Genomic DNA, 22,695 nt, shown 5'->3' with positions numbered 1-22,695 from the left:
TGTTGAAGTGTGGGGCCTCATGTGTAAAACATGGACATTTTTACCTGCCTTGCCAGCACTGTGTTGTGAGCACAAAATAGTATAGTGAGGGAGAGCATGCTGATTAATGCTGCAGACATTTTCAGTTCTAGGTGGTGAGTCCGACAGGGTTAGTACCTCAGCACTGTGGAAGAAGCTTGTTACAAGACCGTTCTTTTTAATAATAGGCATACATATGTGACTTTCAACGTTTTCTTCTAAATCTGCAGTTAACAAGAAAATCTAATTAAACAGAGCAACTGATTCACTCAGAGGTCGATTGATGCGTCACTGTACTTCATGTCAGCATATTAAAGTCAAAGGGGAAACTTACTGGTCACCTCATCCATTTTCCCGACAAAGGAACAGATTCAGGTTGTGGAAAGGTAAGAAGTTGAAACCTTTAGAAATAGAACTCCCTAATGAGTCCATGGCAGCAAAACAAAATAGAAACCCAGAGTTTCTGAATCTCTTCTGACGTATTAAAGATGGACGGCTATTTAAAGTGGGAACTCAACCCAAACCAAGCCAAACCCTTCCCTTCTCCAACCTCTAAGGATGGCAAACTTAGGTGCCTAAAGCACCCTGTTTCAAGCTTGGTTGTCATTACCCTGCTTTAGCCACACAGACCCCCTCCATGCCAGATTTCAACCTAAAGTGGCACCATGGCAGGAGTTGAGTTCAGAGCACTCTGCATCCCAGTTCCAGCCATCCACCTGGCTAATGCAATAATGCCACTCTGGGACTCATTTCTGTCCTCTGTCAAATGATGGAGTTGGACTAGATAATGCATGCACTGCTCTCAAGGGCAGCACCTGGGTAGTGCTATTAGCAAGTCCAGGCACATAAATCAGGGAAGCCCTGCTGAGATAGGTGAGGCATGTCACTCAGTAGTGACAACTATGAGCAGACTATGCCACAACCAGAGGCTGAAGCAATCCCCGGAACCCACCTATACACTCCCCAATCCCACCAGTTAGTTGACACTGAGATGCCAGCTCAGCTGGTTGGTCCTGAGAGCTCTTTTTGCTTTGCCAGCAGAGCACTCAAGGCCAAGGAGGCAGAATATCTTTTGAGGAGACTGAAGTCACTTGAGCCACCATAGCCACTATCTCCTGGTAGTGGACAAGCCACTCTGGGACTCATTTCTGTCCTCTGTCAAATGATGGAGTTGGTCTAGATAAGGGCTACATTTCCTTCTAGGCTTTTCTGGAAGTGGGGATTATATCAGTTCTTGTGCTGGAGATTTTATTTTAATTAAGGAAGCTGAATGCTAATGGTGAGAATTCATTTGCAAAATGTAAGTAACTTCATTTTTTATTATGAAAGTAACTTATGCTTTGTACAAAAATTAGAACAATACAATGGCTTATAAAGCAGAAAGTAAAATGCCTTCCCTTTACTCCCACAACCAGCACTTGGTCATGTCAGGCTACCTGTTCTCCCCGCGACCCCCACTCCAACAGCTATTCAGGCTCTCATTAGCTATCTTTTTGAGGGCTTGGTGAAGATTCTAAAAGTAAATCTTTGTTTATTTTAATGGTTCTAACAATTGGTGAAATAGAAGAGTAACATTTGTAAAGGTTTTTTTTCCTTCTAAAATTTCCAAATTTAGATTTTACAGCCTAACTTATAAATCCACATAAAGAAGTTAAATGTCGGTACTTAAGACAAATAACTTACACTATTATTAGAGTACTGTAAAAATTGCAAAAGAAGAATAAAATATATTAACATGCTACTTACTAGCAGTTTTACCAAGGTAACAGGACTGTGTGGGCTTGTTTTTTGGCTGTTCTTCCCAGATTGGGACATTGCATTTGTATTCCTTGTGTATGAAAAAATAGTTTTAGGGAAAACATTCCTGATAATGACATGCTAGAGTAGTGGATTGGATTAACACCAAACAGCCCAATAACTGATACTTATTAAATTTTTATTGACTAGACAGCTTTAAAAAATCATTACTGCTATTTCATTTTAGGCTGTGTTCTCTGTTATGAATTCTACTCAGAGAATTAAAGATAAATGGTTTTATTAATAATTATGAGAAAAGTAACCTGTAAAAATCTTAAACACTTTGAGTGGATTTGACACCTCCAATATTTATTAAGCAGTTATTTTTATGTAAGGCATGTGGGACTAGGATGAGTGAACTCCAGTGGCTCAGGCTCTGGCAAGAGAGCTAAGAACCCACATACACATAAGCTAGGTGGCCAGTTCTAAGGGTTGTGAGATATAAAATATTACAAGAGCCCAGAGAAGGAATCATCTCTAAACGAGGAGGAATCAAGGAAAGCTTCATGCAGGCAGTCAAATTTGGGTATGGCCTTAGAAAAATGAGTGGACTTTTCATGCTCGGAGATTAAAGGGACTTTTTAAGAGGAGGGAAGGTGACCAGAGGCATAGAGGGCATGTCAGGAAGAATAGGGGTCTAGTTTGGCTGGAGAATACGTAGGGACGGACAAATAAGACAGGCCAGGGCGAGTGGATTTGGATGTCAGGCCAGAAAGTCGAAGCTTGTAGATGATATGTGACTTTGGGGGCTTTGGAGCAGGAAAAGTGATATCAGCGTTGGCTTAGTACAATTCTTCTGGCCAAGCTGAGTGTCAGGTAGGGGACAGTGGGGGAAGACAAGGTGGGAAGATGAATCCCAGATGAATAAGTGGGGCCTGAGCTTGACAGGTGGCATCTTAAGGAAGATAGTTGTGATCTTTTGTAGAAACAGACTCAGTAGATCAAGGGCCTAGGATTCAGTGAGACTGTAGTTCAAGTTCCACTCTGTCTCCTGGTAGTTGTGTGACTCTGAAGACATTACTTAGCTCCCCTGAGCCTGTCTCCTCCTCCGCAAAATGGGCATAAGAGCACTTGTGTCATGGGGTTTGCTGTGGGGTAGGCAATTATTCTTGTAGAGCATTTAGCATGGCCCTGGCATATGGTGAATGCTTAGTACATGTTAATATCACTTGTGGTTCTGCCTGGAATTGGTCAGGAAGGAAACAGGTGTCAGCCAGGTGACTGAGTAATACGGGAGCCAGTACAGCAGCTGGAGCTGGGCGTCTGGGTGAAAGACTGGATTTGTATCTCAGCTTTACTAAACAGCTGAGTTCTTGTACAAGCTGCTTAACTCCTGTCTATGTCAGTTTCCTTAGTTGTAAAACAGGCATAGAATTAATACCTCCCCATGGAGCTGCTTTGAGAATAAAATGCGAGAATACATGTAAAGTATGTACCTGATACACTTTAAGAGTTCAGTAAAGATGAGGGGTGGGGATACAGAGATGAATAGATTTGCCCTTTCCATCTGCAGTGGGGGTTTTGCAAGTAGAGATGGAAAGATGCAGCAGGGGATTGGACCGACATGAAGAACAGGGGTGAGGTGGGGCAGGGGGAGAACACTCAAGGCTGGAAGTGTTCAAGAGTCATTGGCACAGAGGTGATTATTGCAGCTCTTACAGGCAGATGAGCCAAGAATGAGTGCAGAAATTGGCTTAAGGAAACAGACAAATCCAGATATAGCTCATTCTATAAGACACATGGCTGGGACTTAAAAAAGTGTCATGGGGAAAAATTGTGAGGGAAATGTTCTAGACTAAAAGATTATAAAAGGGTTTTAATCAAAAGTAATACATTAACTTTGATATTGGAGAATTTTGACTCTATATTAGAGGCTATTAGAAAATTGTTTATATTCTTATGTATGGTAATTGCACTATAATCATGTGGAACAATGTCTTTATTAGGAAACACACTGAAATAGGAATGAAATGTCATGTATGTATGGGGTGGAGGGAAGAATATGTAAATATGGCAAAATGTTAATAATTGTTCAGTCTAGGTGGAGGGCACATATGGGTATTCATTGTACTAGCCGTTCAACTTTTTCTGGATGCTTGAAATTTTTACGTATATAAAAAATGAGAAAAAATAGACCTCACAAAAATCTTTTGGGAACCAGCCTATGTCAGGAAAAGGAATTCTCTGGAGGAAAAGCAAGTTCTACCTACCAAAGAAGAAGTTTTAAGAAGAGATTAAGCAAAATGAAAGGCTGAATCGATAACCTTATGCAGCCACTGGGAGACTGTGGTGGCTTCTTAAGAGTCCAGAGTAGCCGGGAAAGATGACCATGGAGTAAAGGTGTGAAGGATGGGGAGGAAGTACAGGCAGCAAGGACCAGCAGACCCTCCTTGGATGGTGGTTCATTTAAGGGCATCCAGGCTGGGGGAGTGTTTATTTTCAGTACAAGGGAAACTGGGCATTTCTGAGGAAGAGGAAGTGTGGGGAAAGGGAGGGAATAAGACAGCAGAAATGAGGAACACTGATGGAGCAGAGCCAGGGAAGGTGGAAAAGGAATGGATGTGAACATGAGAGGAGGTTGCCTCAGGTGGGAAGGATGCCTTCTTTGACCCAGAAGCAAGCACTGTGGAAACGTGGGGGAAGGAGGTGCCCTTCCTGGCAATGATGAGGTCATGTTTTGCTAGTAAGGAGGCAGGCGTGAGGCAGAAAGTGGGGATATTGGCCACAGCTGCCACTACTGGGGTCTGAAATGGGAAAGAACCTGGCTGAGGTGAAACAGACAAAGGTGCACTTGGTATTGTGCAAACTGCGGAGGGGAGTAAACAGAGGGGTTCTCCGGATTGTCCGGCTGAGGCATAAGAGATGATGAGGGGGTAAAAAGCAGTCGTGGAAACTAAGTGGCCCCTTTTTCAGAACGGGGGCTGGACAAAGGCGGCTCATCAAAGAGTTGCTCAGGAAATGAGTAAAACGTGGGGGTTTGTTTTGGTGTGCATAAAACGCTTTTACCCTCATTTCCATGGACCCTGGGTTGTCCTGGCTGGTGTACAGGCACATGGTGTGGCAGTCTTTGGTGTGTAACGAAGATCCTGTCCTTTTAGAGTCACCAGGTACAAGGCTTCGGGTGACCTAGGTTCAAGGGGCTGCTGGAGCTCTCATTTCCAATGGCATTTGGAGAAAACCACTCCCTGCACGGATGCCCAATGAACGCCAACAGCAAAGGGGGCCGCTGGGGCTTGCAACTGCAGGCACCCCAGGTGAAAGCAGAGTGGAAATTATTTTTGGTTCTTCTCAGGCTTCCAAAGCGCTTTTCAAGGCCTCCCACTGGAAATTCCGATTCCCCAGGAGGCAGAGGGCCTGAGACTCAGCTCCCAGGCGAGGCTGAAGATTCTGGTCCGCGGACCACGCTTGGAGTAGCGCTGGCACGGGGTGGTGGGCGCGGCCAAACCCTACAGGTGGACTTTAGTGATCACGTAGCCGTCCCTCTCCCTCTCGGGCTCCTCTTTGAGCGGAGTCTGCAGCGGGGCCGCAGCCAGAGCGGCTTCGCGGCGGCTCACTTCCCGCAGCCGCGCCTGCAGCGCCTCCCTCTCGGCCTGCAGCTCCCGCCGCGCCTGGGCCGCCGCGCGCTCCTCCTCCTGCAGCGCCCGGCGCCTCCGCTCCAGGACGCGCTCGCCCTGCTCCACCGCCGCCTCGCGCCGCGCCAGCTCGCGCTCTCGCAGGCTTCCCCGCACGGCCAGCGCGCCCATCTGCTCCAGCAGGCGGGCCCAGTCGCCCTCGGCGGCCGCGGCGGGGCCGGGGCCGGGGCCGGGGGGCGGGGAGGTGCGGGACGCGCTCTTCTCCAGCTCCCGCCGGTGCGCGCTCTTCAGGTGCCTCCACAGCGCCGGGGTGCCCGCGCGGAAGCCCGGGCCTCGGCTTACCTGCTCCCCGCACAGCCGGCAGGTGGCCCAGTAGCCCGACGGCTGCCCGGGGCGCGCCGGGGCCAGGTGAAAGTACCCCCAGGCCTCGGAATATGGCGCCCCCAGGCGGCCGGGAGGCGCCAGCGCCAGGCCGGGGAAAGGGCCGCCCTGGGCCGCCGCCGCCGCCTCGTCCTGCCCACCAGTCTCTTCCATGGCCACCGCCAGCTCGTCGCTCCTCATCCTCTCTGAAGCGCGTGCATACCGAGGGGAAAAGAGGTAAGAGCAACACGATTTCATATTCATAGGCAGATACACAGTCACACAACTGATGTGATTACAGTTAGCCTGTGAAGAAACCATGCCTGCCTTTTATTAGATAAAAACCCTATGGTTAGTTTGAGGTAGATACCTGGGATTCTTTTTCAGTATTATTAATTATTGATTCCTCAGGAAAAAAATGTTAAAAATGTCCAGCCCTCTTTTATTAACTAAGAATTCTCTTAGAAATCAAATGGGTCCCCAGCTCACAAGTACTTATACTAAAAATGGGAAGCCAAGCTTCTTAAATGAAAATACAGCTATTAAGCGCTGTATGTATATATTAATTTTAAAATTTGGTTTTCAATTATAGTAGACATACAATATTATACTAGTTTCACGTGTTCACATAGTGATTAGACATTCATATAACTTTTGAAGTGCGCACCCTGATAAGTTTAGTACCCACCCGACACCCTACCTACCTATTATATTATTGACTATATTCCCCATGCTGTATCTTATATCCTTGTGACTTTTTATAACTGGCAATTTGCACATCCAATATCTTCCCCCTTTTCACCCATCCCTCCAATCCCTCTCCCATCTAGCAACCATCAAAATGTTCTCTGTATCTATGAGTTTGTTTCTGTTTTGTTTGTTCGTTTATTTTGTTCTTTAGATTCCACATGGTGTTTGTCTTTCTCTGACATTTCACATAGCATAATAACCCCTAGGTCCATCCATGTTGTTATAAATGGCAAAATTCCATTCTTTTTCCTGGCTGAATAATATTCTGCATATATGTACCATCTCTTCATCACCCATTCATCCATGGACAGATACTTGGGTTGCTTCCATATGTTGGCTAATGTAAATAATGCTGCAGTGAACGTAGGGATGCATATGTCTTTTGGAATTAGTATTTTGGGCTTTTTTGATTAAATACTCTAAGTAGACACGCTGGGTTATATGGTAGTTCCATTTTTAATTTTTTGAGGAACCTCCATGTGTTTTCCATAGTGGATGCACCAATATACAATCCCACCAACAATGCACAAGGGTTCCTTTTGCTCCATATCTTCACCAACACTTGTACGTTTATGATGATACCCATTCCGACAGGTGTGAGGTGATATCTCATTGTAATTGAAAAATAGAATTTTAAGTTCTTTTTGAAAAATCACAAAACAAAGATACTTTTACCTTGAAAAGAGTACCCTACTGAAACCTTTTTAAAAGGCTGTTCACTACAGGCACTTTCATCCCTAAAGTTTAATAAAATAACTTCCACTCCTAAAGCTTTATTTTCTGCTTGTTTCTGAAGTTTACTCTGCAACATTGAGAGAATACAAAAGGGAATCTTGATCTTATTCTGAAGAGAAAAGACAATAGCTTTTTTGTAGGAAAGCAAAGGAAACTAATTAAAACTAATATATACAGTGGACTTCTAGTCAAGATGGCAGAGTAGTAGGTAAATGCTGTGCTCGCCCCCTCTCATGACTGCAGCAGAATTACAACTAAATTATAGAACAACCATCACTGAGAACCATCTGAAGACTAGCTGAACAGAAGCCCTATCACTAAAGATATAAAGAAGAACCTACAATGAGACTGGTAGGAAGGGCAGAGACATGGAACAGGGAGGTCCCACACAAACGATGTGGCAATTAAGAATCTGGAAAAATATCTCAGCTGTGGAGGTCTCCTCTGAGGACCAAGGGGTCCCAGCCACACAGTGGGTTCCTCAGCCAGAGACACCAGTCCCAGGAAGAGGAGACCCTACAGTTTACATTCAGTATTATTTTGTATTAATTTCAGGTGTATCATTTTGTGATTTTTAAAACAATGTTTATGAGAGAATTCACAGTACTAAAAGCCATTAAAATGTTTTTAAAATTTGCACAATTATTGGGCCAATAATTTTGGAAATAGCAATATACAAAGCAGCTTTCTAAACTTTTACCTTTAAATTAGATGGTCGGCCATGTCCTGAGGGCACTGAGGTCACTGTCATAGCCTCAGGGTTTCTGGCCAATCAAGTTCTCAGGTGGAAACACTGTAGCATTAGCCTGGAGTTCTGAAGAACCATCAGCAGTGCTAGGAGTAAATTCAGAGGACAGGCAGCTTAATAAAATAAATTCAATTAAACAGCCTTAAAGATAGATACTAGAAATACTGGTTAGCACCATGTCCTTCTGGTGTTCATTTTTTTTCACACCTCTAAGAGGTGCTTGAGTCATAAAGCAAAATTAATTTTCCATATTGCTCATCCCAACTAAATGGCCCCCTCTATATATTTGCAAGATACATAGCTTGGTCGATACTTTTAATTAAGGAAGAAAAATAAAGAAAAACGATAGCTTCTTGCTTTGTCCAACAAAATACCTGTGTTAAACGGATCCAAACATAACACAGTGACTATGACTGCAGTCTTTTCTATTAGGAAAACAGTTTACCACTGCAATAACCTATCACACAAGCGGGGATAGAAAAGGTGAAGTTTATTCTTTAGGAAATAACCTCACAAAGGTGGAAACAAGGGTGAGAAGCACTGTTTTTGATATCTTAATTTGTGAGACCTAGTGGAACGCCTCACCTGAGCCAGGGACAAGCAGCACCACAAATGTCAGCCAGCTCAGTGCTGCCCCTCCAAGGGTGACAGAGGGACATCCTCTACCTTGGTAGGCCTTTGCTCTTGGAGGTCTTAACCAGTGGAAGGCAGCACGGTACAGAGCTGCTTCACCTTCTCCGTCCTCCACACACAGCTACATAACAGCCTGCCTAGCTCTGCTAAACAACCCCTGAGCTCATTTCATCCGCCCTTGTAAGTGCAGAGGGAGAGAAGCCTCCCGGTCAGTCATCTTGGCTTGGAAGTGAAGCCTTAGAATCTTCAGCCACACCCCTAATACATATAGAATTCATACAAACTTACAAGCAAGAGATAACCCAATAAAAAGTGGGCAAGAAATATGAGTAGGCAAAGGACCTAAGGGCAAAATCAAATGGCCAGGACACTTGTGAAAAGATGCATAACATTGCTTACATTCAGGGAAGTGCTATGAAAGTATCATAAGGTCTCATTTTAGATCCATCACAGGAACAAGAGCGAAAAGGTCTGTCAGCTAAAGCTGGAAGGAAGGCAGAGAAGAGGTTTGGAACGCTCATGCATTACTAGCAGAGATGCGAAGGCTCTTAGGAAAGCAATCTGGCAATTTCTACTAACTAATAATAGATGTAATCAGGAATTCTACTTGTGGGACTCTATTCTGTAGAACTAAAAGTACTAATATGTAAAATCATATGTATTAGGATGTTTTTTAGTACAGTATTATTTAGTACTGCAAAAAGCTGGAAACAAGGGAATACCTATCAGTAGGAGAATGGGCAGGTAACATATGGTCACTTCAGGGAATATTATGCACCCATTAAAAAGGATGGATTGGAGCTCTGCCAGATGACCTAGAGGGGTTTCTGGAGGAACTGTTCAGTTTCTTTGGAGAAAAGCAAGTTTCAGAAAAGTGTGTATGATCTCATTAAATAATATACGTATCTGTATAGGATATGTGTACATAAAGAAAAATGAGGAAGGAGACATTATGGATTGAGGGAGTGACAGCTGATGTGAAAGGAGGGAGAAGGAAAAGAAGAGGTAAACACAAAAGGAAAAGAAAAAAGTACTAAGCATGCATGTGATAGTGCATATACATTTAGGTACCGTATACAGCAGGGCCTATACATAAATTTAAAAATCTATAAAACAGTCCTCATGCATGTGAGGTTTGGCAGGGCTGGGCAGCCTTCATTCTAGAGGCTGGAGGGAACAGTCCTGTGGGGCATAGTGCCATCTGGCCCTGGAGGGAACCCAGTATGGGGGGGGGTCATTCAGTTTGGAGTGGTTTGCTGTGCCCTGTCCAAGCAGAATGAGATTCTATATCCACAGGAGATGGAAGATGCCATGGGAGAGCAGCCCACCTCACTCACCAATCTCCCTGGCACAGGGCAGTTACTTAGGGGACACTGCATTAAATGCAGTGAATCTGACTCTACGTTTCTTAGACCCAGCTCATCCGAGTTTCCATATCCCCATCTGTCAAAGGACATGGTAAGATTATCTGCCTCTAAACTGGTGGCTGAAATCAGATAACACAAACTACTCATGGTTGGACTCCCTAGTGCTATATAAATTCAAGGCAAGAACAAAAAGAAGCTACCAGTATTTACTGCTCAAACATGCACACATTAAGGTCTTAGGGGCTAAAAGGCAGTGCTGTTTTTCTCTTTGACATTCTATTATTCAATATAGTAAGTAGGTAGTTTAAGTTGGAAGAATTCTCATGAGGATTTTTGAATACAAACAGCAAATAGAAAAGAATTACAGCTCCACCTCTCCAGCCAAATTTATTTTCACTTCCTAAATTGACCTTCATGCAAAATAGGTTACTCAGGAAGTCTGGTTAGCTGCAGCCCTGTGATATGCATGTCTTCCTTACCAAATACCCAACAAAAAGGCACATCCAAGAACCAGATGGTTAGTTGACAAGAAGAAAATAAGAGGTCCTGTAATTTTTCCTTAAACAGTCTTTAAACTACTAGAAAGGTGCCAGTGAATGTGATTATTTTGCTTACATTCATTCACTCCACCCGCTTTCATTCAAATGCTTATTGTGCACCTGCTCAGAGTAGGGTGCTTGCTTGCTGCCCAGGATGCCAAGAGGATAACCACATAGTTCCTGCCTTCTGGAAGCTCACCACCTGATGGTGAGAGATGCTTCCAACAATAATTCTGATACCCGTGGTAAGGGTTCACACGGGAGGGTGAATTCCATCACATGGTCTCCACAATGGGGAAGAGGTGGGCCTTGGGGGCCCTAACACAAATGTTCATGCAGACACTGCCGATTCAGCATCCCTTCCCCTCCCCACCCCCCTCAGGGTATAAAATTCACAAAAACACATGACCACTAGTGCTGACTCATAAAGTTCCAATTCTTTAGACGTATAACTAGGCTTCCAGGCTCATATTTTAAAATAAAATTTCCTGAAACAGAAACAAAAGTTCCGCTACCATGAAATTAGCAGTGGAAAATTTTCAGTCCAATTTCAGGGGGGAAAAACTGGGGGGGGAAAGATTTTAGTTATGCCATGGAAGGGGAGAGCGTAGTATTGGTACTACAACTCTGAACTCTCCTGTGAGTGCGTTTCATTAAGTATCCATTATCTGGAAGGCATAAGAAGTCTAAGCCAATGGAAGATAATAAATTTGCATTAATTACCTCTGCATTTGAAGTTCTGTTTGAGGTCCTCTGAAGAAGTTCTATTCTTCTAATAGCCTATTAGATTAAAACCCCCATTCCTCAGTATGATCTCCTTGAATACTAACACATATAGAGGATAAGGGAAGACGTCAAAGCCAGGATGAGTCATTTGTGTAAATATAATACTTACACAGTGTGTGACTGTAACATTGAGAATCATCCTATAAACCACCCATAAAAGTTAATTTCATTATTTTATACTTAATGCTTGTACACATACAAAATGTTAGGCAGGCTAAAGGAGAAAGAACCAGGCAATGTTCTCAAAAGGCAGGAACAAATGGATTACAGCTCTGTTCTTCCCTAATCCAGGCTAATCACTTCAGTTGGATTAATTCACCACAGCTATAAACAGGTATGTATAGGCTGAATCTGGATGTTAGCTAAGAAATTCATAATGTGAAATCTACACAGACTTGTGTAAAAACATTAAAAACATTTTCATTTACTTCATCCATCAGCAACTTAAATCAAAGCAGAATGTAATAATTAAACAAATACTTAGCCTTAACAAGGGAAGTGTCAAGGAAACCACAGTTCATTCATTTGTTACCTATCTCTGTTGAAATATTAGTTTGCTGCCATGTATTAATCTATTTATAAAGCGATCCAGGCAATTAGAAAAATTAGTCTGGAATCACCAGGCTGAAGACTTAAATGAAGTTAAAAAACAAGTAAAAATGTCTCCAAACTATAAAGTGTTGATATCTGGGTCAGGGAGTAAAGGGTCAAGTGTGAAAAGAGTTAGAAAAAGGTTAAACATGGACTGTAAAATATTTATGAACACACCCTGGCCGGGTGGCTCAGTTGTTTGGAGTGTCGTCCCATACACCAGAAGGCTGTAGGTTCGATTCCTGGTCAGGGCACATACCTAGGTTGTGGGTCCAATGTCTCTCTCTTTTCCTTCCTCTTTTTCTAAAAATCATTAAAAAGAATCCTTGGGTGAGAATTAAAAAAAAAAGTTATTGGCCCTGGCTGTTGTGGCTCAGTGGTTAGTGTCGGCCCGCACACCAAAGGGGCATGGGTTCCATTCCTGGTCAAGGGCATGTACCTGGGGTGCAGTACCTGGGTTTGTAGTACCTGGGTTGTAGTACCTGGGTTGCAGGTTTGACCCCCAACACCGGCTGGGGCACCTGCAGGAGGAAACCAATTGATGTGTTTGTCCCTCCCTCCCTCCCTCCCTCCCACTCTCTCTAAAAATCAATGGAAGAGATATGCTCAGGTGGGTGGGGATGAACAACAAGAAGTTACTGGACCCACAGCTATTTATCTGGTGAGCCAGGTGTTCTCTAAATGCAGTAAGCCAAACTCTTAGATACCTCTACCGGTAGCTAAAAGGCTCAGAAGTATCCTATTAATGCTTTTTTTAAAAATCCTCACTCAAGGGTATTTTTTCCATTGCTTTTCAGAGAGAGTGGAAGGGGGAGGAGAGAGAGAGATATCCATTGGTTGCCTCCACTCACGACCCAACTGGGCTGGGGATGGAGCCCGCAACCGGGGTACATGGCCTTGGCCGGAAATGAACCCAGGACCCTTCAGTCCGCAGGCCGATGCTCTAGCCATTGGGCAACCCTGGCCAGGGCTATTAATTCATTTTTAAAAATGAAAATTATAGTGTTCTGCCCTAAAGTGGACTTTTATTTCAGTCCTACATTATTTAATATATATGTTCCTAAAAAGAAGGGTGCTGATCCATTTTATCCTGTAAAATGCATAATTTAATATGAATTAGAAGGATTTTTAAACTGCACTTTGAAGGCCTTTGTAACACCAAGATTTTTAAATTGAGAATTACCTGGTTTTGGCTCTTGGCCTTTCTGCACATTGTTGAATACTTTTTATTGTGGGTTGCCTCAGGCTCTTTTTGGCCCAAAAAGGTGTACAAATAACAGTTAATGAAAAATGCAGGTAATAATTACCCTAATTATGTTAACTTATTAAGCTATTTCTGCAAGTCTTTGTAGTCTGGGCTGATTAGGAATTCAGAAGGTAGCAGGTACTTATTTGTTTCTTTCATGGAAAAGAGTTGCTTGGTAAGCTTCGGGCATTTGGTTAGTGTAAGCAGTTACAGGAAATCGGTCCTGATTCCTGCGAAAGGATCAGAAAACTCCTTCGTCCGGGCACGGGAGGGGGGGGGGTGGGGTGGGGTGGGGTGCGCGCCTCGCCGCCCCGGGGAAGGGCCCGCGCCCGCTGGCGGCTCGGAGGCTGCCCGCAGCCAGGCGGGTTAACCAGGGCGAGCGGACGCTCTTCGGGGCTCCCGAGGAACTTTCCTGAGGGCGCCCTGCAGAGGAGAAAAATGAGGTCCTGAAAGAAACCAAGTGCTGCCTTTATGCAAAGTCCGGGCCAGAGGCATCTCCTACGGCGAGGACCACCCCTCCCCCCCACTCCGCCCGGGCCCCCCACTCCTGCCCAGGCCCCCGGAGCCCCCGGCCTTGCCCGGCGCTGCACCCGCCGCGAGGCCCACACTCACTCCGGTTCCCCCGAGCGCGGCGGGAGGCGGGCTGCGAGCGCGGCCGCCGGTCCCTTCCCGGATCCTCGCAGACATTTTGTCCCGCGGCCACCGCCGCGTCCCCCTTAAAGGCGCAGCGCTCCCGCCCGCGGCTGGGGCGAGGGGCGGCGACGTGCCCGCTGTCGTTGAGAGGACGGCGGAGTCACTTCTGAACTATCGGGGTCCACAGGCGAAAGACTCATGTTTGCCGAGGTCTAGAAATGAAACGATAGTTTAGTGCCTTTTTTTTAAAAAATGTAATTTTTGTTCTATACCTTTCCATTAACCTTCCAAGACCTGGACTGCGGCCTTGGCTCTCGGAAAGCGGGTTCACCCTGTCAGGTTCCAGGTGTGTGAGGGCCCGAGTGAGAGGAAAGCCCCTGAACCGAGGTCGTGCGGGTCAAGGTCGGTAGGCTCACTGGTGTACCAGCCCGCCTTTAACACGCGGCGGTCGGTGATGTACCACAGAGGTGCACTTTTCAAGCTAATTGCCTCTGCTGCTGGCAGCTTTGGCTCCTCTCCACCAGTGTCCCCTGCTCCGGGCTCCAGGTTGAAAGAGCAACTTTCGGGGAGGAGCTCCCTGTGCGGGCGCCAGCCGTGACGTGAGGGAGCAAGAGTGCTGATTTGCAGTAGCGGCTGATTTCACGACGTAAATACTCCCACCGGAGCTGATGGCGAGCAACTGACGGTTGAGCGGGAGTCCTGCAAGTTTCTGGAGGCGCGGCCACCAGCCCCGCCCCGCGGCCCGTGCAGCTCGGGCGGCCCACGCCCCGCCCGCCTCTGCTGGCCAGAGCAGGTCACGTGCAGCCCCGGGGAGCCGCGTCTGCTGGCCAGAGCAGGTCACGTGCAGCCCGGGGAGCCGCGTCTGCTGGCCAGAGCAGGTCACGTGCAGCCCGGGGAGCCGTGTCTGCTGGCCAGAGCAGGTCACGTGCAGCCCGGGGAGCCGGAGTCAGGTGACCGCGGCGGCCGGGCGCCCGAGCCTCGGAGCGGCGGCGGGGGGCTGGCGCAGGGTGCCGCCGCTGTAGGTGCTTCGGCCCAGGGCGTGCTGGTCTAACTCATCCTTTCTAGAAAGTGCAGTTCCAGAGCCCATGAGAGCACTTTGGCCTTACCATTCCCAGAAGGGTGTCAGAGGAAGAGAATGGTTGGGTGTCCTCAAAGGGATAATTTTGTAATGGGAAGGTTCACTATTAGGTTAACCTCTTTCTTCTTGTCCAAGAGAACGTTTATGGCTGTGGACGTCTGAGTGAAAGGAAAGCAACTAGTATCAGTGAGTCGGGTTAAAGCCATCTCTAATTTATAGTTTAATTCATAAAGAAATGTTTAAAGTTTATTGTATCTGGTAATCCTTTTAACCAGAGGCTTTTTACATTGAGTACCTGAAAAATCCATTTGGCTTTAAACCTACCATGTAATGAGATACATGATATTTTCATTAGTTCATAAAAAACGGTTTTTAGTAAGTGCTAGTTATGAGCAAAGCACTATCCTAACCCTGAATAAGAATCTAGAGATTCAAGAGATCATTCCTGCCCTCAAGATTACACTTCAGTAAGACAGAAAGACAAATGCAACTCCAAGAGGAGCGTGAAAAGGATATATGAGGAAACACCAAATTACATCTTCTTCAAAGGGGCAACATTTAACCAAGACCTAAAAAGGGGTAGGATTTGGACTACTGGAATTACATGTTTATTATCCTAATGGTGTGATTTGGATTTATTTTGAAAGTTCAGAGAAAAGGAGCCTGTCTTTTCTGTGTTTGGTTCAATGCTTGCTTATAATCCAAAATCTCTTCCTTGTAGTTTTAAATTAAATTTTAAATCAAATTATAAAATACATCTCAAATATCTTATGACTTTTTCTTTGCCCCACATTCTTTGCTCAATTTTCAGCAAACTGCCCCCCCACACACACTATTCAGTTCTTGTTTTGATAGTGGCAGTTCCCCTAACTTTCAACATGCATTTAACTATAAATAAATAACATTTAATTTTCATAAGAAGACCTCATTTCTATTCCATGCCCTGGAAGTTGGCAAAGCACAAGGACATGCATTTTATTGGTAGTGCAGAATATTTATTCTCCAGATTCTTGTCAGAGATTATAGCCTTGAAATCTGCTGTCTAATTCTTACCAAAACCCAGTTGGAGAAAACTATTTATGGAAATCACCTCAAAACCATGAAATTACAGAGCTGTGCACTTGGACCACATTCTTTCGGTAAATCCTATATGTGCTTTTTGTCTTTAGTTTTCTTCTGATGTTTTTGTTTGGTTTTGGTGTCAGAGTAACACTGGCTTCATAAAAATGAGTTGAGAAGTGTTCCTTCTGCTTTTGGGGAGAGTTTGTGAAGAATTGGTATCATTAATTCTTCTTTAAATGTTTGGTAGAATTTAAGAGCGAAGCCACCTGGGCCTGGCTTTTCTTTATGAGTAGTTTTCGTGTGTTTTTTTTAAATAAAAAATTACTAATTCACTCTCTTTATTTGTCATAGTTCTGTTCAAATAGTCTATTCCTTCTTGAGTCAGTTTTGGCAGTTTGTATCTTTCTAGGAATTTGCCCATTTCATTCAAGTTATCTAATGTGTTACCATACAGCTGTGCATAGCATTCCTTTCTAATCCTTTTTATTTCTGTAAGGTTGGTAGTAATGTCTCCTTTTTCAGGGGATGAATGAGGGGAAAAAGAGGACATCTGTAATACTTTCAACAATAAAGGTAAATTTAAAGAAATTGCTTTTTATTATTTTTCTAAATTGGGATGACATTGGTTAATAAGATTATATAGGTTTCAAGTGTACATTTCTATGATACATGATCTGTATATTGCATTGTGTGCCCACCACCCAAAGTCAGATCATCTTCCTCACCATATATTTGGCCTCTCTTACCCTTTACTACTCCCCCCAACCCCTTTTCCTCTGGTAACTGCCATACTGTTGTCTGTGTCTATGAGTTTCAGTTTTATATACCACTTGTCAGTGAAATCATATGGTTCTTAGCTTTTCTGACTGGCTTATGTCACTTAGCATGATATGCTCAAGGTTCATCCATGTTGTCAAAAATGGCAGTATTTCTTTTTTTTATGACTGAGTAATATTCCATTGTATGTATGTATGTATGTATTACATCTTCTTTATCCAATCATCTATGGAAGGACACCACTGTGCAGTCGAAAACCCTCATATAACTTTAGATACCCCAAAACTTAATTACAGTTGTCCCTCAGTATCCAGGGGGAATTGGTTTCAAAATCCACAATCCTCAAGTCTCTTATATGAAATGGTGTAGAACAACGCATACATTTGTCCCTCTACATCCACAGTTGGTTGAATCGCAGATGTAAAACCTGGGAATATGGATGGCCAACTGTATGTTTATTGAAAAAAATGCACGTATAAGTGGACCCACATAGTTCAAACACGTGTTGTTTAAGGGTCAACTGTGTATTTTTATCGGATCAGCCAAAATTACTGAATAAACCAATATTTCCACTTTCTTTCTTTTTTTAAAAAATATGTATTTATTTCGGAGAGGGGGAGGGAGAGGGAGAGGGAGAGAGATAGAAAGAAACATTTAATGATGAGAGAGTCATTGATCCGCTGCCTCCTGCATGCTCCCTACTGGGGATTGAGCCTGAAACCCAGGCATGTGCCCTGACCGGGAATTGAACTACGATCTCTTGGATCATAGGTCAATGCTCAACCGCTAGCCATGCTGGCTGGGCTAATATTTCCACTTTCAACTGTTCCTTATCTTAAGCCATCATAGATGAGAATCTTAATCCTACCATCACTCCAAGGGATAGCATCACTCCACTTACCACTAGAAATGGGATCCTTGTTGCCATCTGATGGGTAAGTAACACAGGTCCAGAATCCCATCCTGAGGTTTGGAAGTTCAAAGGTTTTAAGCTTCTACTTTCTAGGGCCACTCTGGCACCCATTTCCTCATCTTGGGTTCTCCAAAATGTAGTGACTAAGAGAAGAACTAGAATGCAGGTAGCATGAGAGGTGAGCACAAGAAGCAGGATGGGGGAAACAGGGAGGGAAATGAAAGAAATACCTGCCAAAATAGATGCTTTTTAAAAACTATGAATAATTGTATGTCTTTTAAATAATGTCTTTATTTTATACTTGTAATTATGATTGTAACACAAGGTATTCCCACATGGTGGACTGTTTTTAATCCTCACTTCTAGACTTTTTCAGACCCAACTTCCTCACTTTTAAACTTTATAATTTTTGGTTGTATAATGTTAGAAAAATGTTAACATAGACTTGTTAACATTTTGTTGGTTGACTTTTGGCTTGGAGATTTATGAAATTTTTAAAACATCTTTGAAACTTGACATCTTCACTGTAATTATATATAAATGCAGGCCTCTTTTTGTTTGAAACATAGCTGAGCTTGGAGTGTGTACTGGAGGTAATTTTAAGCAAGAGAGTATATAGTGAGATTTATATTTTATTTTTATTTTTTTATTTTTTAAACATTTGTCTTTATTGTTGAAAGTATTACAAATGTCCTCCCTCCCCCCCATTGATCTCCTCCACCCTGCATCTGCCCCACCCCCAGGCCTTCCCCATACTATTGTCTGTGTCTATGGGTTATGCATCTAGGCATATAAGTTTTTTGATTAATCTCTCCCTACTCACTATGCTCAAGGTCACTAATCATCAGAGAGATGCAAATTAAAACAACGATGAGATATCACCTCGAACCTGTCAGAATGGCTCCATCAACAAATCAACAAAGGACAAGTGCTGGCGAGGGTGTAGAGAAAAGGGAACCCTACTACACTGCTGGTGGGAATGCAGACTGGTGCTGCCACTATGGAAAACAGTATGGAGTTTCCTCAAAAAATTAAATATGGAACTGCCATTTGACCCAGTGATCCCACTTCTAGGGATATATCCTAATAAACCCAAAACACTAATCAGAAAGAATATATGCACTCCTATGTTCTTAGCAGTGCAATTTACAATAGCTAAGATCTGGAAACAGCCCAAGTGCCCATCAGTAGATGAGTGGATAAAAAAGCTGTGGTACATTTATACCATGGAATACTATGCAGCTGTAAAAATGAAGGCTCTCTTACCCTTTGGGACAGTATGGATGGAACTGGAGAGTAGTATGCTAAGCGAAATAAGCCAGTCACAGAAAAACAAGTATCACATGATCTCACTCATATGTGGAATATAATGAACCAAGTAAACTGATGAACAAAATAGATCCAGAGACAGAAGCGTGGAACAGGCTGAGGAATCTCTTGAGATTTATATTTTAAATATACCGCTTCAGGGATGTATGGAGGATGAGTTTGAAAAAAACCAGACTATAGATAGGTAGACCAGTTGGACTGTTGCAGTATTGTGGGCCAGAACTGAGATATTTTAAAGGTTTGACCTGTTTAGTTTGTAGCAGAAAGTAATAAGATAATGAATGGGTGATAGAATTGGTAGTAAGTAACCCCAATGTGGTTTGTAGTTCTCATGTCTCCCTGATGTCTTTTATTGGCCATGGTGTCCTTGAGGAGACTGAGCTTCTGTTCAAAGGGCACCATCCTTTTGGTACTCAGCTTTAGAGAGTATGCTCCCAGCTGACCTTCTCCAGGTTACTGAAATGAGAGGGAAACACTGGTAGTAGAAAGAAATGGCTCCCTTCCTATGGGAATTCTCAGAGAGGCATTAGACATTGATTTCTATTTCTCAGAACTATTAGGAAGAAATACTGTAGAATTTACCTCAGAATTTCAATCCCCTTTTAGAACCACTAGTGCCCCATCCTGTATTTTGTTGTGGATTTTGTGCATCCGTTCTTCATAAGCTGCTATGTGCCTATGTTTTGGGGGGGCACCCTGCAGGTTACCCAGGCAGGACCCACCTGCTGCCATGTCACATTTCCTTCTCCTAGAGCTGTAAAATGCCTCCTAAAGGCGCACTTCCTGGCTGCTTCACATAGCCCCACGTTTTCAGTTTCTGTTAACATACACAGTTGAAAGGACAGTCAAATTCAAACCTGCATGCTATGGGACATCAAGGAATGTTTATGTCTAAAAGTGGAGACTATGATTTTTTTAACTACTACATCTTGAAGGGAAGAAAGAGAAAAGGGAGGGGGGGATGGAAGAACAGAAGAGACAAGGCCATACTAGTGACCCAGCAGGAGGAGACATGGGGAGAGGTGTGGGAGGCAACTCTGCACAGACAGCTTTGTCGGGTGCTGCTCCATTGGCCACTGGCTCAGTGCAGGCAGGGGTGGGGTGGGGAAGTATTCCATCCTGCTCGTTTAAAGGGCCGGGGCGACCAGAGTGAGCACCCGGAGGCTTATCTCACTCACCACAACCTCAGGAGTCTGTGACCCCAGCTGTGGTCAGGGTGGATGTGACCTGACTCTGGTGGTCACACATTCCACACAAGCTTCAGAGGTTTTTACCAGCTCCTTTTGCCAAATGAAAAAAACACACTTGTCCCAAAGAGTTGGTTTTGCTGTTTTCTGGGATAATCATGAAGAATAGCAGCAACAGGAAACTTTTTCTTTTCTTTTGTGTCTTTTGCAATAGCAGAAAAGGAGACCGCTGTGTGTGTGACTTGGGGATACGAGCAGTAGGCTGATCCACAGATCTAGGGGTTATCATCCTGTCCTCAGAAACCAGACCAGAATGCTGTGGCCCATTGGTTTTGGCTGGGTCTACTTGGACAATTCAGCCTGCATTGTGAATTATTCAGTTAATCCAGAGTCTTCCCCTCTGCCCAGCCAAACCTAATTTTCAGTCCTCTTATGAAGACTTCTTAGACTCTACCAGCTTACAAGGGTCTCTCTCATCTAAAGTTCCCCTGTCCTCCAAGTTGGTATGATGCTCATACATGTTGTCTCTTAGAAGCCAGCCTTGTCTTCACGGCTGAGCTATAATGATCTCAGTGGCAGGAATCAGATCTCATATTTTATATATTCCCCCATAAAGCTTAGCACGGTGCTGAGCAAATAGTAGGTCACAGAAAATAGTTGGAGGAGTTGAAAATTCAAAGCATATACTCTGCTTTGAATGAGGTACCCAGTGTAGTCAAAGTCATGAAGACAGAAAGTAGAAGGGTGGCTGCCCGGGATGGGCAGGGGAGGGGAGAAGGGGAGGGAGAGTTAGTGTTTAATGGGGACAGTTTCAGTTTGGGAAGATGAAACGTTCAGGAGATGGGTGATGATGACAGTTGCACAGCAATGTGAATGTGCTTAATGCCACTGACGTGTGCACTCTCAAAGGGTTAAAATGGTAAGTTTTATGTATATTTTACCACAATAGAAAAAATATTTTTAAAAAGGCACATACTGTAGAAATCTTAGGCGGTTTTCTAATTCTGCCCTCAGCTGGTGCCCAAGTGTAGGATCAATATCTGCGTGTGAATGAAACTTCCAGTCTGATGGGCTTGCTGGGCAAGCTCCAGATCCTTGCTCAGCTTCCCACTTGCTAGTTCCATTTTTTAAAGCACGGGAACATTTGTATCAGGCTTTTAGTTTAGATTTATTTATATATTTTTAGTTCATACCTGCTTGAGAATGGTTGGGAAGGATGCCAGATCTAGACCAAGCAGTTCCTTGACCCTGGGGGTCACACATGCCACACAAGCTTCAGAGGTTGCCCTCACAGTAGTGGGGAAAGCTAGTGAGGGCATGAAAGCGGGCAAGTTACTTAAGATTTCAAAAAATTGAGCCTCCGAGTTTGTTTGGTTTTGTATCTCTTGTGTAAAATGGGGATAACTATACACTGTACCTTCCTCCACAGGGTTGTTGCAAGGATTAACTGAGGTGAATTACGTGAAATACCTTGTAGGGCACCAGAGACAGAATAGCAGCTGGGAAGTATGGCTACTTGTTTACAAATGGCAGCTGAGAGTTCTTTGATTTTATGACTTCAGCCTGGGTTTGAGAAGAATGAAAGTAGACCACATGTCCTGGGAGACCAAGAGTGCTTTGTCTGGGACTTGTGATCCCACGGGTATCCAAACCCCTGGAGGGCATGAGGTTGGTGGCTGCAAGAGCAACCCGACTAGGAGAGGTAAAGGCTTAGCGCTCTTTCTCTCAGACTGACTATCCCCACTCAGCCAGAACACATGTTCCCAGTTGTGTTCTGTTTTTTTAGTTTAAATTTTAAAAATCCTGGGAAAGGACTTGAAGAGACCCAGCTTGGCTGGCTTTCTTACCTATGTGGTCAGGATGTCAGGTTTGGCTGCTCTCACTTGACCTTGATGTTGGAGTGGTGGAAAGCAGTTTTTAAAATAAAGAAGTTGCTGCCTCCTGAAAAAAAGGAGTGTTGGGCAAACAAAAATGAGGTGTTTACCATGCACTGAACTTCATGCTCTGAGCAAGCCAAAGAAAAATCAATACAGATGAAGTATTATAGAACTGTCCACCTGATACCTACATAATTTTATTAACCAATGTCACCCCAATAAAGTCAATATAAATTAAAGAAAAATCAGCCATGGGCCCCACCCTCAAGGATCTTGTTCTTTAGTGACTAATGACCTATATGGTGTGATAGTTTGTTTTCAAAGAACAGTTGCCTTATGTTTCTTCTTTTAAAGGGAGTTGAGCACATTGATCTTGAGGTTTTTTCATGTTGGCATCTAACATTATTTGACCTTGGTTTAATATGGGGGGAACTTACCAGGTTGTAAAATGAAAATACTTAATGAAAAATACTTGAAATAAACTCAAGGCCACATTAACATTTAATGCGACCTTCCTAACATAAGCTATTTTTACATTCCTATTTATTAGTATGATATACTGGAGTTATTTTCCCCCATGACTTAATATGATGGGATATTTTTCCCCTTTCTTCAAATAGTTCTCAATTCGAATGTGACACAGAGTTCCCATTTCCCCCATAAATCATATTTATAGCTCATGGGAATAGCTGGAATG

At 43.8% G+C, this 22,695-nt stretch overlaps 1 protein-coding gene across 4 annotated transcripts; it reads right to left on the bottom strand.

Annotated features, from left to right (window-relative positions):
- Positions 1–1,937: 1,937 nt before the first annotated feature.
- Positions 1,938–14,529, bottom strand: ZBED3 (zinc finger BED-type containing 3). 4 transcript variants are annotated; one of them, XM_081132935.1, is made up of 4 exons: positions 13,755–14,529; positions 13,080–13,565; positions 7,933–8,066; positions 1,938–5,953 (listed from the first exon to the last, which is right to left on the bottom strand). In XM_081132935.1, the coding sequence occupies exon 4, from the start codon at positions 5,946–5,948 to the stop codon at positions 5,262–5,264; it is 687 nt and encodes a 228-aa protein (XP_080989061.1). In that variant the 5' UTR covers positions 5,949–5,953; positions 7,933–8,066; positions 13,080–13,565; positions 13,755–14,529; the 3' UTR covers positions 1,938–5,261. The 4 variants fall into 4 exon arrangements, with proteins under 4 accessions (XP_080989061.1, XP_080989060.1, XP_080989062.1 ...); XM_081132934.1 differs by lacking the exon at positions 13,080–13,565 and having other exon boundaries at positions 13,755–13,987; positions 14,192–14,529; XM_081132936.1 differs by lacking the exon at positions 13,080–13,565 and having other exon boundaries at positions 14,048–14,529.
- Between the last annotated feature and the right edge of the window lie 8,166 nt (positions 14,530–22,695).

This window comes from Miniopterus schreibersii (assembly GCF_964146895.1).
Source record: "Miniopterus schreibersii genome assembly, chromosome: 3".
Classification (NCBI taxonomy): domain Eukaryota; kingdom Metazoa; phylum Chordata; class Mammalia; order Chiroptera; family Miniopteridae; genus Miniopterus; species Miniopterus schreibersii.
Note: the sequence above shows the minus strand (reverse complement) of the source record. Positions and strands in the feature narration are given on the sequence as shown.